The sequence below is a fragment of the Capra hircus genome, chromosome 9 (assembly GCF_001704415.2).
Source record: "Capra hircus breed San Clemente chromosome 9, ASM170441v1, whole genome shotgun sequence".
NCBI classification, from domain to species: domain Eukaryota; kingdom Metazoa; phylum Chordata; class Mammalia; order Artiodactyla; family Bovidae; genus Capra; species Capra hircus.
In genome coordinates, this window is record NC_030816.1 from 81,550,827 (window position 1) to 81,567,747 (window position 16,921).

At 47.7% G+C, this 16,921-nt stretch overlaps 1 protein-coding gene across 4 annotated transcripts in view; it reads left to right on the top strand.

The window, feature by feature from the left end:
* Positions 1-16,921, top strand: part of ZDHHC14 (zinc finger DHHC-type containing 14) — a 292,200-nt gene that overhangs the window by 236,964 nt on the left and 38,315 nt on the right. For all 4 annotated transcript variants that reach the window (XM_013966626.2, XM_018053409.1, XM_018053407.1 and 1 more), the window contains exon 4: positions 13,997-14,134. In XM_013966626.2, the coding sequence (XP_013822080.2) occupies positions 13,997-14,134 (138 nt within the window). The remainder of the gene's footprint in view (positions 1-13,996; positions 14,135-16,921) is intronic.

The window sequence follows — 16,921 nt, forward strand, 5'->3', positions numbered from 1 at the left end:
GAAGCATCACTACGAACAAAGCTAGTGGAGGTGATGGAATTCCATTTGAGCTATTTCAAATCCTAAAAGATGCTATGAAAGTGCTGCATTCAATATGCCAGCAAATTTGGAAAACTCGGCAGTGGCCACAAGACTGGAAAAGGTGGGTTTTTATCCCAACCCCAAAGAAATGTTCAAACTACCACACAATTGCACTCATCTCACATGCCAGCAAACTAATGCTCAAAATTCTCCAAGCCAGGCTTCAACAGTACATGAACCCAGAACTTCTTGATGTTCAACATGGATTTAGAAAAGGCAGAGGAACCAGAGATCAAATTGCCAGCATCTGTTGGATCATAGAAAAAGCAAGAGAGTTCCAGAAAAACACCTACTTCTGCTTTATTGACTAGGCCAAAGCCTTTTACTGTGTGGATCACAACAAACTGTGGAACATTCTTAAAGAGATGGGAATACCAGACCACCTTACCTGCCTCCTTCAAAACCTGTATGCAGGTCAAGAAGCAACAGTTAGAACCAAACATGGAACAAAGGACTGGTTCCAAATTGGGAAAGGAGTAAAACAAGGCTGTACACTGTCACCCTGCTTATTTAACTTATATGCAGAGTACATCATGAGAAATGCTGGGCTGGATAAAGCACAAGCTGGAATCAAGATTGCTGGGAGGAAATATCAATAACCTTAAATATGCAGATGACACCACCCTTATGGCAGAAAGTGAAGGAGAACTAAAGAGCCTCTTGATGAAGCTAAAAGAGAAGAGTGAAAAAGCTGGCTTCATACTCAACATTCAAAAAATGAAGATCATGGTATCCAGTCCTGTCACTTCATGGCAAATAGATGGGGAAACAATGGAAACAGTGAGAGATGTTATTTTCTTGGGCTCCAAAATCACTGCAGATGGTGACTGCAGCCATGAAATTAAAAGACACATGCTCCTTGGAAGAAAAGCTATGACCAACCTAGATAGTATATTAAAAAGCAGAGACATTACTTTGCCAACAAAGGTCCATCTAGTCAACTATGGTTTTTCTACTAGTCATGTATGGATGTGAGAGTTGGACCATAAAGAAAGCTGAGCACTGAAGAATTGATGCTTTTGAACTGGTGTTGAAGAAGACTCTTCAGAATCCCTTGGACTGCAAGGAGATCCAACAAGTCCATCCTAGAGGAAATCAGTCCTGACTGTTCTTTGTAAGGACTGATGCTCAAGCTGAATCTCCAATCCTTTGCCCACCTGATGCAAAGAACTGACTCCTTTGAAAAGACCCTGATGCTGGGAAGGATTGAAGACAGGAGGAGAAGGGGACAACAGAGGATGAGATGGTTGGATGGCATCACTGACTTGAGGGGCATGAATTTGAGCAAGCTCTCAGAGAAGCCTGGTGTGCTGCAGTCCATGGGTCACAAAGAGTCAGTCATGACTGAGGGACTGAACTGAATTGAACGGAACTGAAGGAAAGAGGGAAGGATAAAAGGGAGGGAGGAAGGAGGAAAGGAAAGCTGGATACACCCCTGCCTTCTGCTTCACCTCTCCACAGTACCGTTCTCTCTTTAAAAAGAGAAAAGCCTGTTACTTTTTTAGCTCAATGACTAGGCTACTGTTCTCCACTGAAACAAGAAAATTTCTTTCCCCCAAGTCTAAGCTAAACAAAACTCACTTCTTATACCCTCAGACCTCCCAGCAGTACAAATGAAAAATTTTAAATGCCAAGAAAAAAGAGATTTAAGTCCGATCAGGGACCCTGATACCACCCTGGGAGGGTGGAAATGACAGTTTTAAATGACTCATGATGTATTTAGGCTCCGTTACAGGTATAATATATGAAGTGAAGTGAAAGGCGCCCAGTCATGTCAGACTGTCTGCAACCCCGTGGACTCTACAGTCCATAGAATTCTCCAGGCCAGAATACCGGAGTGGGTAGCCCTTCCCTTCTCCAAGGGATCTTCCCAACCCAAGGATCGAACTCAGGTCTCCCACATTGCAGGCGGATTCTTTACCAGCTGAGCCACACAAGGGAAGTGGTATAATATACATATGTGTTTATTTACTCAACAAATGTTTGAGGGCCTGTTAGGTGCCAGCTACAAATTTGAATAAATCAATAGTTTTCAAACTTGTTACCCCCCTGCAACTCACAGTAAGGAATGCATTTTACATGGGAACTCAATGTACACAAATACTCAGATAGTTTAATGAAACAGAACTTGAGTATATGAAATGCCTTGATATTTTCTGTTTTATTCTTTTTTCATTGCTAAAAAAGAGTTAATTTAGACCAACTGCATTAATGTTATGACCCACTACTTGATCACAGCCCTTAGCTTGGAAAACCCCGAATAAACATAGGCCCTTCCTGTACGTAAAGCAGCTCTTGAACTGTGCCCGATGGCCTGTGGTGCTTTTCCGGGGCGAGCTGAGTGCCATCCCCAAGAGGGCTGGGGTTTTGGGTGTGTCCCTTCAGGACCTGAGAATGGCACTTTTAGCAAAGCCAGTCAAAGGCAGGTACCTGCCTGTCCACCTTCTTAGAACAACTGAACTTAGAAAATCGATTGTCAAAATGAGTCACTTCAGTCTCAGCAAATTAACCAATAGGTCCACTATTAACTAAGAATAGGCTGCAGGAAGTTGTATGTAAAAGGCTGGCTGTGAGTCCATGAGGGTGGCAGGGACCCTGGTTTTCATTACATTTTTCGAAGCATTAGGAAATAAAAAAATAAAAGAAGAATCGGTGCTCTCGAGGTTAAAAACAGCTCCTGGTATTTGTGAGAGACAGCACATGCGAGGATGGGCAGGGTTAACACTTGCTGCTCCGCACCACGCGTGCTCCTTCACATGGTCCCCCTTCCTCAGTCTCATCCCATCGCACCTCCCCCAGGCTGGCAGAACCCTGTGAGCCCCCTCCCCGCTCCACCAGGGGGTGGGAGCTTGGTAGCTCTAGCGAGTATCAGCCAGGAGGCTTTTGCTGCTTGCCCCCACGTTTCTCTATGTGGAACGGAGATATTAGCCTATTGTTAAGCTTGACTCCTAATTTAAAATTTTTCTATTTTGTTTTTGGCTGTGCTGGGTCTTCCTTTATGCACGCGGGTTTCCTCGAGTTGCAGCAAGTACGGGCTGCTCTTCCAGTTGCAGCGCTTGGCCTTCTCATTGCGGTGGCTCCTCTTGTTGGGCTTCCCTCGTAGCTCAGACGGTAAAGCGTTCGCCTGCAGCGCAGGAGACCTGAGCTCGATTCCTGGGTCGGGAAGAGCCCCTGGAGAAGGACATGGCACCCCACTCCAGTACTCTTGCCTGGAAAATCATACAGATGGAGGAGCCTGGTAGGCTACAGTCCATGGGGTTGCAAAGAGTCAGACACGACTGAGCGACTTCACTTTCTCAGTTTCTTTCTTGCTCTTCTCTCTTGTTGGGGAGTGCAGGCTCTGTGTGTAGGCTCAGTAGTTGTGGCACATGGGCCCACGTGGGAGCTTCCTGGAGCAGGCATTGAACCTGTGTCCCCTGCATTGGCAGGCGGATTCTTAACCACTGCACCGCCAGGGAGGTCCCTTAACTCCTCATTAATCACAACTTCCTCCCTGAACTTGGCTCTTAGCAGCCCTCTCTAAGTCCTTTCGGGCAACCCAGTGGAATCTCTAGACAGTCATCTGTCACAAATTAGAAAAGCCATATTTCCAGGCCATAAATATTAATAGTTAACAGGTTGGTATGGAGATCCAAAGCGGATTTCATGTTCTGCTCTTGCCATCTTGAAATTCTGAGTAATTTTTCAACAAAATGCCTTATAGTTCCTATTGCAGTGGACCCGCACAGGCGGTCCTGACAGTTAGACTCTTTGACCTGTTCTTTTGCATGCCTGTGTTTAGAAAGGTAATTAAGGACCTGCTGACTAGAGCATGGTGACTCAGTAAAGGGTTGGCATGGTTTGTACAAACAGCCGCAACAAACAAGAAAACAGCACACTCTATTTAGAGTCTAAGAAGTCTGCTGACCCAGTTCTGGTGGTGGGGGTGATTATGTGGTACTCCGAAGTCTCTGAGTGTTTTAGGGTCACCGGTCAGCTCTGGGCCTAAGCTGGGTCTATAAGAGGGCCAGTTCTTATGAATTACATGTAGAGTTTCTACTGCAGAGGCCTGCCAGCATGTCCTAATTTTGTGTAGAGTGGGCACAACTGACTTCAGTTCTTGACAGGTTTTATTTAGCCACACAACTCTAATATTTGAGTGGAAAAGAACCTTTAATGGCATATCCGATGGCAGAGGCCCAGAAACCTGCGTGGGTTGCATCACTCGATAGGCAGTTAGCATCAGGATTTCAGATCCATTAGCTTAAGAATCCCATGTCCTTTCCACAGCACACCACCAACAGCGCAATACCATGACGACTGGAATACAATATCAGGAATATTGGAAACTTAACTTGGGACTGCTTAGAACAACTCAGTAACCATTTGCTAGCTGATTGTTACTTTTTTTTTTAGTGGTTATAAATAGTGGATCATTTTAGAAAATGGAGGACTTCCCTGGGGGTCCTGTGGCTCCCAATACAGGGTGCCCGGGTTCAACACCTGGTCAGGGAACTAAGATCTCACCTGCTGCAACTAAGACCCAGTGCAGCCAAATAAATAAATAATAAATGAACGTTTTAACAGGGCACTCAAAGCCAGCACACTGGGACAACCCTGAGGGGTGGGATGGGGACGGAGGCGGGAGGGGGTTCAGGATGGGGGCACATGTACACCCGTGGCTGATTCATGTCACTGTATGGCAGAAACCACCACAATGAAGTAATCAGCCTCCAATTAAAATAAATAATTTAAATAAATAAATAATTTTTAAAAAGAAAATAGAATATAATGAGGAAGCCAGTACAGAAAGCAGAACGATACAGGTCTGTCTGCTCTAGTTGAAGGGGAAGGAAAGGTGGACCTCCCAGCACCCAGGAGCTGAATTAGGAGATGCATCAGCCCCCTGGGGCTGCAGGAGCCACCCTGGAACACAGGCAGAGGGCTGCCCTGATGTTATTTGCTTGGCGGTCCCTCCAGCAGCAGTGTGGAGGACAGAAAGACGGGGCGGCCCAGGAAGGTTTCACAGTGGCTCATGAAAGAGGCGGTGGGGCCTACAGCTGCAGTGGCCTTCAGAGTCAGGGAGCAGAAGCACAGAAAATGTGGCAGGAATAACACGATAAAATGAACTATCTTGCTGACCAGCCAGACGCGAGGGGTGCGAGCCAAGGGCGGAAATGAATGCATTGTCTATCTTGGGCGGCTGGATGCACAGGGCGCCATTTACTAAGAAAAGGTGGGTTAGCGAGGAGCAGGGAGGCTTAATGAACACAGCTGAGGGCCCGCTGAGTGAGAGGCGCCTCCGGACGGTTAGGTGGAAATGTCCAGCAGGCAGCTGGAAAGGGTGTGAACTCACCCACGGAAAATACGTCAGTGAGAAGCGTAAAGGCCCCAGGGTGCACCCTCAGCTAGTGCCCGTGTGCTTGAGGAAGAACTGGGGTTTATCCACTCCCAGCTACACACTGCCACACCTGGATGTTTGCAGTGGATCACCAAAGCTTGAACCGAAGGGACACGGGGATTGTGGAATCCCAGACACATGTCCCGAATTGCCCCCCAGGCAGCTGGAGAAGCAGGTATTCCAGAGGGTGGAAGGCCTGGGCAGAGTCAGCATGCTCGAAGGGTTTGGGAAAGCCCTACGGATGACTTCTGCCCATCTGTGTCTAGGTCTATTCTGTCTAGCTTCTGTTCTGTATCCACAGTGGGGAAGCCAGAGCTTGTCCACAGAGAGCCAGCCTGAGCCGCAGGAATCCTTGACTCTGGGAGGGCTGGGCACCTGAGGGTCTTCTGATCAGCAGATCTATCTCAGGGTATAAGTTGCTTCAAAGTGCATCTCCCATTCCTGCTCATCTCTCCTCCTAGAAGTCCAGGATTTCCTCAACACTGGAAGCAGGAGCTGAAAACACATGTTAAACAAACCTAGACATTTTGAGGAAATAAATATATAAAGTTGCCCTTTTGAGGCATTGTCTGTTGGTCAAGCCCCCTCTTTTGATGCCCAAAGATGCTCAGCACTGTGCCAGGTTGTGGCAAAGCCAGGGCAGAGGCAAATGAAACCATGTGGGTTGGGATGGGGCAGGGGGTACAGTCCAAGGTTATGTTAAATTGTAATGTAAAGGTTACAACAGTTATGCAGTTACTAACTGGTTTTACACTGAAAAGTTAGAGGTTTTTTTTTTTTAAAAAAAAACAAATGGAGCTAAAAACTGCACAATCTTAATTTGTGGGACATTGGTAAGGACTCAGGACCAGAAGAATCCATACAGGTACAGATAAAACACAGTCCCTTTACATTTAATTTTACATCTCAAAGGGGTCTTGAAGCTTATTTCATCCAACTTTTTACTTGTAAAGAAACTTAAGTCCTCATGCACAAGAGAGGTATTAATACATTCAGCCCACAGAGTTAGTTAATAAAATTTCTTTTTTTTCATTTGCTTGTTTTTTAATTTTTACAATGTCATGTTGCTTTCTGCTGTACAACAGCTCGAATCAGCCATAATTACATCCCCTCCCTCATGAGGCTTCTTCCTCCCACCTCTCTTGGTCATCGCAGAGGCCCAGGGAAGGAATGGAGATGCAGGTGTAGAGGGTGGACTTGTGGACACAGTGGAGAGGGAAAGAGCGGGACAAATGGAAGAGGTCGCATCCACATGTGTACACGACCTCATGTGAAATGCATGGGGCTTCCTGGGTGGTGCTCGCGGAAAAGGATCTGCCTGCCAAAGTAGGAGACCAAAGATCCCTGGGTTGGAATGATCCCCTGAAGGCGGGCACTCCAGTATTCACGCCTGGAGAATCCCATAGACAGAGGAGCCTGGTAGGCTACTCTCCATAGGGTTGCCAAGAGTTGAGCACAACTGAAGTGACTGAGCGTGCGTGTGTATAACGGATAGCTGGTGAGAAGTTGCAGCTAATATGATTCCTTGATTTTATTCCTCTCTAAAGTTAAACAGATAGAACTCGTTTTCAGGAAAGGGGCTGAGAAGCAGTGAGAGGGAAGGAGGTAAGAAACCTTCCCTGATACATCGCTTTGCCCCAGATAGCACCCAAGGGCCACCATCTCAATAAACAGTGTTTGCCAAGTAGGTTTGTCAAATCTGGACATCTCCATAAGAAGTTCAGTTCTTCTGATGTCGATTTGCTGAGAGTGAGGTCATTTTTTTCACACGTTAGAGCACTTCTCGGTTCAGAGTGGGCCCCCCAGATACGAGCTAGGTCTTCATGTCCCCCAAAGCGTAGATGCCCTGAACCAGAAGAAGACCACGGGGCCCCTGGCACAACTATCAGTCCTGGCGTGGCTGCGGTCCACTCGTGTTCACATTCCTGCCGATGTGCGGTGCCTGGAGCTGCAGGGGCCCAAGTGGGCTGCCCCAGGAGGAAGGGGCCGGGTCCTCAGGGCCCGCCTGGCACAGTGACCCGCAGAGAACTGGCATGGGAGGCAGGAACAGGTGGTTAAGTGTTCACCTGGGTTCCCACGCCAGCTCCTCCGTCTGCATGTTCCTCTTCTGTGCGACGGGCACAATAGAACTGACCTCACCAGGTTTTGTGAGAATTAAGTGATGCTATACATGGGAAATACTTAACACAGTGCCTGGCAGGTAGCAAGGACTCAAGAAAGTTTGGATAAAAGTGAGAGGAGGAGGAGGAGATGGGGTAAGCAGGTGAGGTTGCTTTCCAGAAAACTCACCAGTCATTAAACACAGTGGCAAGGCTACTATTACTTAGATTTTACCAAAAGATTTAGAACAGCATGAATTATTTCGTGTCTAAGAATGTGTTCCTCTAATACTTTAGCTTCATATTTAAATGTTTCTATTATATAATTCTTTGAATTACCTGGGAACCGTAAAGGCCTGGTAATAATATGTACCACTAGATCTCAGCATTCATCATGCAAAAAGCATACCTCATGAGACAAAAGACCAAAAAGATACCTCATGAGACAACATTTTTCTAATTATGGAGGGGAAAAAAAAAAATCCAAGGTTTCAAGGAAAAGTAATTTTCCACTTCATACCTTTAAAAACATTTAACTTAATTTAAATGTAATTGACATTTAAATGAGAAGTTTTACATTGCAGGTTTCACATGATTCTCAAGACACCCTCAGAGAGAGAAGTTGGGAGGACTATTCTCGAGATGCGGTCCATGGAGCCCAGGACCACTACTATGGAAAACTCAGAACTGCTTGGCCTGAGGATATGACTTTATTTATCTCTTGGGGGCCTGACTTCTGGGAGATTTCAAATTCTTAACATTTTCAAACACTTTTATTCTTTTTACTGGCAACCTTCAAACACAGCTTTTGCAAATATGCTTCCCTTAATACTTCAGTGCATTTTTCTACCTCTGTCCAGTTTTAATATGTCTCCATTTCTCCTTATTTTTAAGGCCTCTTTTCCATGTTCCATCTCTTTGGAAAATCAAATCTTCCTTTAGTCCGAGCGGCCTAGTCCCTCAGCTCAGCCCCTGCTGGTCCTCAGTTGGCTCAATAGCGCCCTCCTCTGAAAAGTGTGGGGATAGCACCTACCTCGTGGGGCTGGATAAATGAATGGCACTCAGTGAATGGTAGGGTTAATCATCATTGATAGTGTTCTGTTCATGAGTATTTAGTATTAGTATTTAGAGTTTGGGGTTCCCAAGATAGGATCATAATTCCACCTGAGCTATGTTCCCACTGGCCATTTTAATGGAATCTCCTTTCTCCACTTAGGATCTGGTAACTCTGAAGTTGCCTGGAATTCCTCCTGACTTAGGATTCTAGCTGAAGCCTCAGGGTCTCCCAATAGCCCCAAGCACCCTACAGAGGTTTCTAATAAACTCACCTCTGCTTCCCACGATTGCCAGACCGGACAGAGCCTGCTTCTGCGAGAGCTTATTCAGGCTAATAACCGTCCCATCAGTTCTTTTCTGCTTCCATCAGCATCTTCCAGCTCTCAGCCTTCTCTGAACGTCTTCAGATTTCCTAGTCCCCTGCCCTTTCCTGTGGTTGCCTGTGTGCCTGTGTGCTTAGCCGTGTCCAGCTCTTTGCGACCCCACGGACTGTAGCCCCCCAGGCTCCTCTGCCCATGGGATTCTTCAGGCAAGAATACTGGAGTGGGTTGCCATTCCCTTCTCCAGGGGATCTTTCCCACCCAGGGATCGAACTTGGGTCTCCTGAGGCTCCTGCATTGGCAGGTGGATTCTCTACTACTGGCACCACCTGGAAATCTCATCTTCCATCAGAATATTCCAATCTCTGCACCTGGCGGCCAGAAATAGTGATCACAGAGGAAACTGCCAAAGGCAGTTAAAGGCACTTCTTCCTGTGCTCAGCGCGTGTCTGTTGGGCGTGTGCTTCATTCCAGGCACTCGGGTACTGGGGCCGTTAGGGGACTAGACATGGCTTCTCATCTCAAGGCTTCACCTGGGGAAGGAGAGGAAAGAGGCCCAGAAACCACGCCAGGGAGCGTGATGCCTACCGAGGTGTGCGCAGGGTGCTCCAGCTGGCTGACTCCAACCTCACATTATTTTAGAGAAATTTCTAGGTTCGGCCCACGCCACTCTGTGCTCCATGTTCCATTCCTCTTGCCCTGAGGCTCTGTCCCTCCATTCAGCACAGCCGAGCACAGACACCCCCCCACCACCCGCAACAGCCTAGCTTTGGAAAGGGCTCCTCATTCGATTAAGGGAACCCTCCAGAGAGGCTGCAAGGGCAGAAACCACACCCTTCTGGCAGGATCCAGACCTCAGAGTAACAAGTCTAAAGTGGTTTGTTTTTTTTTAATAAAAAAAAGAGCCTTCATCTCATCCACAGAGCTGTCCTGGTGGCTCAGGGGTAAAGAATCCACCTGCCCGTGCTGGAGACGAAGGAGATGCGAGTTCGATCCCTGAGGGGGAAGATCCCCTGGAGAAGGGCATGGCAACCCACTCCCCTATTCTTGCCTGGGAAATCCAATGGACAGAGGAGCCTGGCGGGCCACTGTCCATGGGGTCGCAAAGACTCGGGCACGATGGGTTAGGACATCACACACGCCCACCTCACCCCCAGGGCATAGGACACCAGTCAGTCTTCCCACACGGAAAATGGCATTCTGCCCTCTAATGATGGTTGCTTGAGGAGTCTCAGATGCTGTGGCTGCACGCCACCACGTTGCCAGCAGTGCCCCCTCCCCAGGTGTCCTGGCCCGGCCAGCCCTGCCTCACTCAGGCCCTGGGAGTCAGCGTGTGTCGGCCCGCCCAGGCTGAGCTCCTGCCGCTCCATTTCTCGCCCTCAGCCCCTCAGGAAGGATGCTGTGTGCGGCCAGCGTCGCGAGCGGACGGAAATCACCGTATTCGATGTCCCTCTGTTAGACGCTCGTTCTTGGGGTCTGGGTGCTGAAGCATCCTCACCAATGAGACAAGGAACCCCTGGAAGCCAGGGCGTGTTGGATACGCTGTTGTAGGTCGCCTGATACAGTGCGGGGCTCGCGGGGACACTTCCCCCGGGCAGTGGGGGCTGGCGGGCGAGGGTTCTGGACGCAGATAGAGCCCGCCAGCCTGGCTGCCAGTAGCCCTGCCAGGCAGTGCGCTTGCTCATGGGGATGTCCTTGGGGTAGCGTGGGGGCTTAGTCAGTCCTTGAAAAACATTTACTACAGGCTCAGAGTAGAGTCAGCAGACAAAAGCAAGTAAAAATAAATAAGGTGATTTTTAGATAAGGTGGGTGAAGGCGGCAGTGGCTGTTTTGGCATCATCGGTGTAGAGCTGACATTTGAACCTGGGGGGGAATAAAGAGATTACTGGGTGAGAAAGAGAGTCTGCAAGAAAAGAAGAGGCGCAGGCATAGCCTGGGGTGTGGGAGGCTCTGACACCCTAGAAATCAAGAGGAGGGAGGAGGGCACCAGAGTTCGGGGTTAGAGGAGACTGGGAGGTGGCCCTGGGCTCTAAGCATCCTCCTTCCACAGAGATGCACGCCCAGCTCTCAGGCTTATTTGTGTGTGTGTGTGTGTGTGTGTGTGTGTGCATCACTCGGTCGTGTCTGACTCTTTGTGACCGCATGCATTGTAGCCCACCAGGCTCCTCTGTCCATGGAATTCTCCAGGCAAGAACACTGGAGTGGGTTGCCATTTCCTCCTCCAGAGGATCTTCCCGACCCAGGGATGGAACCCGAGTCTCCCGCTTTGCAGGCAGACACTTTACTGACTGAACCACCAGGCTCGTTTACCACCAGGTATCCAACAGTCACAAAGGGGACCATGAAAAGCATTAAATCAAAGTCTTTCTCAGCAAGCCTACACTGTTAGTGAGATTTTGTCAGCCAAGAAAAGGGTTTTCAATAAGGCAAATGGAAATTGCTTCCACTGAGGGCTGCCAGAGAGCCACACCCACTCTGAGAGATTGCTTGTCTCCTCCGAAGCCCCCAGACCCAGTGCCCAAGGGTTTCGTGTGCATCATCTGTTGCTTTCCTCCCCTAGCAGCTCTGCCTCCCTCAGGAAAGTGCGTTAGCTTAGCTCACGGTGAGCTTTCTAAGCTAAGAATACATCTACCCCCTGCCCCCATAGAAATGATCACGGTGCCCCATTAAGACCTTGGTACTTGGAGTGGGGGCATCCATCGTGTTAATTCTGCCTCCCCAGCTCTGATGTCTCCTCTGCTGGTGGGCAACTCTCGCTATAGTGGGCAGGCTCGTCCGCCACTCACTTGGCATCTGGAGATCAGCTTTCACAGCTGGAACCAGAGGTCCCACCCTGACCTGGCCTTCTGTGTCCCCAGCCTCCACGTCTTATTTTCATCTTCCATAGGCATGTATTAAGCAGAAAAGAGGTTTCTCAAATGACAGCCTCAGAGTCTTAGGAAAATTCGGTTGATCCCAATTTCTTTTCTCTTTCTGCATTTTCTGTACAGACTTTTCCAGTGCATAGCCCATGTAGATCACTGACTTGGGGAAATGAGGTTGTTTTATGCAAGGATTAACTTGTTTGGGCTTCCGTTGTGGCTCAGCTGGTAAAGAATCCGCCTGCAATGCGGGAGACCTGGGTTTGATCCCTGGGTTGGGAAGATCCCCTGGAGAAGGGAAAGGCTGCCCATTCCAGTTTTCTGTCCTGGAGAATTCCATGAACCATATATACTTCATGGGGTTGCAAAGAGTCAGACATGATTGAGCGACTTTCGCTTTTCACTGTAACTTTTCCAGCTGTGTGGGGTTGACTACGTGTTGACCTGTGACTCACACAGACACACCGTAGGAGTTGCTTTCCTTTCAGTGTCAGCATCTTACAGGCCATTGAGTTGTCACCAGGCTGGTGAGCTTTGAGATTTCTCTCAGGGTGACCAGCTGCTGCTTGCTTTTGTTGAGTGCAGACAACGATGACTCTTACCGTTCCTCTACCACCATGGTCTCCAAGCATCTTCATGACCTTTTCAAGAAATAAGCTTGCACTGGGCTTCCCAGGTGGCGCAGCAGTAAAGAATCTGCCTGCAGTGCAGGAGACCCAGGTTCGATCCCTGGGTTGGGAAGATCCCCTGGAGAAGGGAAGGGCAACCCACTCCACTATTCTTGCCTGGGAAATCCTACGGACAGACAGTCTGTGGGGTTGCAAAGAGTCAGACAGGATTGAGTGACTAACACACACACAGGCTTGCACTGAACATAAAATATGAGATGAGTGATTTATGATAGGTGACCGGAAAGGAAGGAAACACTGCCTCGCATAACTTTATAATGTTAATTTACGTAGTCCCACCGCACAGCCTTCTCTGTATCTTTTCAAAGTACACATAGAGAGATGTGAGATTTGGGTAAAAGCTAAGCTTGGATAAGAGTCCAAGTGAAAAGCTTAGCATTTTTCCCGTGGCAGGTGGTCTGCTGTGAGTGGCTGCGTCAGACACCCTGGATAGGCCTTTTGAGTAGAAGATCAGCTGAAAAGTAGAGCAGCACTCAGCCATTATTTAGAAGAGGAAGAGCGAATTGCAAACGCCTTACAGACTCTGGTGAAATCCCCAAGGTGGGAGGACACAGGTTTGGGATAACAGGATAAAAACGCCCAAAGCAGTGCTGTTTTCCAAATGCTCGAGGCAGCCTGGGCATTGGCAAGACGGGATGAGTCCTGAAAAAGACCTGACCTCAACCCTAGTTCCACTGCCTCTGAGCTGTACAGACCCTGCAGGCAGCTTCCCTCCTAAACCGCAGTTTGCTCATCTGTAAAATAGGGTAGCAGCATCATTATCCTCATAGGAATGTTTCAAGGTCAAATGGATGGGTGTATGTGACTTTCTCTTCACAAGCTATAAAGCACCACATGCTGGTTTTTATAAAAAATGCTTTCCCAGAGAGTATTTGGCCCCACAGGACTCTATATGGTATCCTTGTTTGACAGGTAAGGAAGCCGAGTTGTGGACTACAAGATCAGGTGTATTACATTATTTGAAGATCAGAGATATAATTTTTTTTATGACTAGTGAAATGGCAGAGACATTTCTTGGAAAACAGCAGTAGCCGGAATGGGAGAACCGGGATTGTCCCTCTGTCCCGTCCTAGGCTCCTAGTGACCTCTCTCTCGGCTGCTTACCATGAGAGATGGTCGCTCAGCACCACACACTGTGAAAGGCAGAGCCCCAGCCCCGCCCAGCCCAGCAGTTACCATCAGAAGTGTTGTTACCATCTTAAGGGAAGATTATTCTATGAACCAAAGAGCTTTCTTGTACAAAAGAGGGAAATCTTTGAGTTTTCTATTGTAATAAAAATAGAATGCACATCCTTTGTTTTTTCAAAACAGCTAAGTTCCGTTGAAAGAATTATTGCTTTCTTGATGTGTCTTAACGTTGCGTGTTTCTCTGAGCAGTGCATTTGGAAATACGAGCAGAGAATGTTTTATTATATTATCAGAGAATGGGAGGGGGAGCTCCCTCAAGTCAAAAAACATTCTATTAATTGATTTTCTTTTTTTCTTTTTTTCTTTCTGCCTCTCATTTCAGAACGATTTGATCACCACTGTCCCTGGGTAGGCAACTGTGTGGGGAAAAGAAACTACAGATTTTTTTATATGTTTATTTTATCTCTGTCTTTTCTGACAGTCTTTATATTTGCATTCGTTATCACCCACGTCATCCTTCGTAAGTATGCTGGCGAAATCAGATTACGTATGTAACCATTTGCCTGACTTCAGTTTTCTGATTTAATTTTGATTTAAGATTTTTGGTCATTCCAGGCTCTCTCTTTTCTTTGTCCTTCTCCCTGCCCCCTCCTCCCTTCCAGCCGCCCCCCCTTTCCGTTTCTCCCCTCCCTCCCCTTCCCTCCTACCCCCATCTTCCAACCGCAGCTGCCAGGGGTGCCCCTGGATCAGACTCTTTCACTTATAAGACTTTCTCCTTGACACGTGGTCCCTGTTCCAACCTTGTGACTTCACTTTCTCTTCTGCTTGAGGGATCCCCAGGAGGAACCATCCCCACATTTTCCCAGAGGATAATGTGTTGTCATGATACCCGCTGAAAAACAGAACCTTTTTTTAAAATGTGAATCTACTTAAGCAGGAATTGTCACCCTCCCTAAAAAAAAAAAAATGGGGGATAAAGACTGAGCTTTCTTACACACAAATCTATAAATGTGAGATACACATTTGATAAGATGTTTAATTATCTGCCAGGACATTGGCAAGCTATGAAGGAAGCAACTTTATTAAAAATGAAATTGGGGTATAGGTGATTTTAATATATATTTGCCTTAACAGATGGCATTTTTCACTCCCTTTTCAAAGGTCATAACTTTGAACTCACTTTCCTATAATAGGGATGTGATGAGAAGGAAGCCACTTGGCTTTGACCTGTAAAGGTGAGCCTTTAAACTTAGAGCTCCATTAGCAACATTAAAGACCAGCATCGCCTCTGTCCATATTCCTGAAGTACAGCCATCCATTAGCAAGTCCAGAGCCTCTCTCTGGAATGTTTCTAGAAGTATCTAGACACACACCTCACTTTCTTCCCTGAAGCAGCGGTTAGACCGATTAGACCGCAGCGTGCTATGACCAAATTTAGACACACACATTCTCTACTTGCTCTCTTGGTGGGGTTTGAATGGGGGTTGGGGGGAGCGGGTAGTATTGGAAGTTTCATATTTGTGTTTTACTTTGGACCTTCATGGACTATTCCAAATTTTCACAGGCATTTTAAATGCTAGTTTCCATTTATTCTTTCCCAATCTTTTCATCTAAATAAATGTAACACAAATTTGTAATATATGTATGAGAGCCATAACTTGCTGGGACAGCAGGAAGAGGATTGTCACCAGTCAGAGACCCCTTTACCCTTCCTCACCACCTGGGAAGGATGGTCTGAGGGCTCTCCGGGGCACCTGTTTTATTTTCAGAGTCTCAAAGTGGCAACAATGTAACTAGGGTCCTCAGTTCAGTTCAGTTCAGTCGCTCAGTCATGTCTGACTCTTTGCAGCCCCATGGACTGCAGCATGCCAGGCCCCCCTGTCCATCACCAACTCCTGGAGCTTGTTCAAACTCATGTCCATTGAGTCAGTGATGCCATCCAACCATCTATCTCATCCTCGGTTGTCCGCTTCTCTTCCCACCTTCAATCTTTCCCAGCATCAGGGTCTTTTCGAATGAGTCAGTTCTTTGCATCATTTGGCCAAAGTATTGGAGTTTCAGCTTCAGCATCAGTCCTTCCAAAGAAAACGCATGTATTAACAGACAGAAGAAGCAGTTATTTATACAACTAGAGAAGGAAGAAGTACTGATATTCCAGCATATTTATGACACTGAAAAATAGTCTTTAAGCATTACCTCTTATATCATCTGTAGCAACTTCAAAATGCCTACACATATATATAATCACACTGTGTTTATGGCCTTGCCCCTACATTCTGGGTATCAGGCAGTTTTTACCTCACACATTAACTCTGGTAACACACATGCACTCTCACACACACCATGAAGCCCGTCACTTGCCACCACAGTGGCATTTTCATTTCCGCTGCAGTCCATAGGGTCATAAAAGAGTCAGACACAACTGAACAACGACAAATTTTTGCTCATTCTGGTTTCAGCAAAATGGAGTTTGCTCTAGCTTATTCTGATATATTGTTAACCCAATCTTCCACCACCAGCCCCCCCAAAAACGCCTGCAAGTTGCTGCAATATTTTGGACAAAAGCAAATAGAGGTTTTCCTCTCCCAGTTCTCCAGCCCCCACCACAACCCCACCCCGACCCCCGATTTGTGCTCAAGATGGGCAGAAGCTTTACATGACTCCGTGATCCCCCCTATGATTCTGAAAGCCTTGGCAAAGACAGAGAGCTGTTTGAGAGCAGCTGGGGACCGTGCCCCGAGTCCTCCCTGCCAGGAAGTAGACTCTGAGAGGGGACACCGGATAGCCAGGGGTGGCCAGGGAGGAAGCCTGTCGTCCAGAGATCACCGGGAAGGTGACGTCTGGATTTCCTCTTAGAGGAAGCAGAGCTTGAGAAAGCGATATGGTCTGAGTTAAGCAGGAAAAGAGAAACCATCTCTTCTTGTCCCTCCTTGTGCCTCAAGATTGCATTTGCTCCAAGACCCACAGCACGTCCACGCCACCCCGGCCTAGCAGGGAGGGACGGGAACACCTCAAGCTTTCCTCATCAGTTCTTCAATCAGTTGGCGTCCTTAGAGCACACGGCACATTCTCGGGGCTCCGAGGTGGCCAGTGGGCAAGAGGGGGTGGGAACTTGGGGAAGAACTGGAGCCATCACACCATTAGCCTCCCCCCAGCCAGCCTGGCTTCCGGTTCCACCGAGGGTCTGGAATAGACGACGCCAGGGAGATGCGCTAGAACCGGTCCTGTGGCGTCTGTCCTGTTTGGTCACTTCACTGCCGAGCCAGGGCCAGTTTATGTCCCCAGAACACGGGGACCCAGCCTTGCC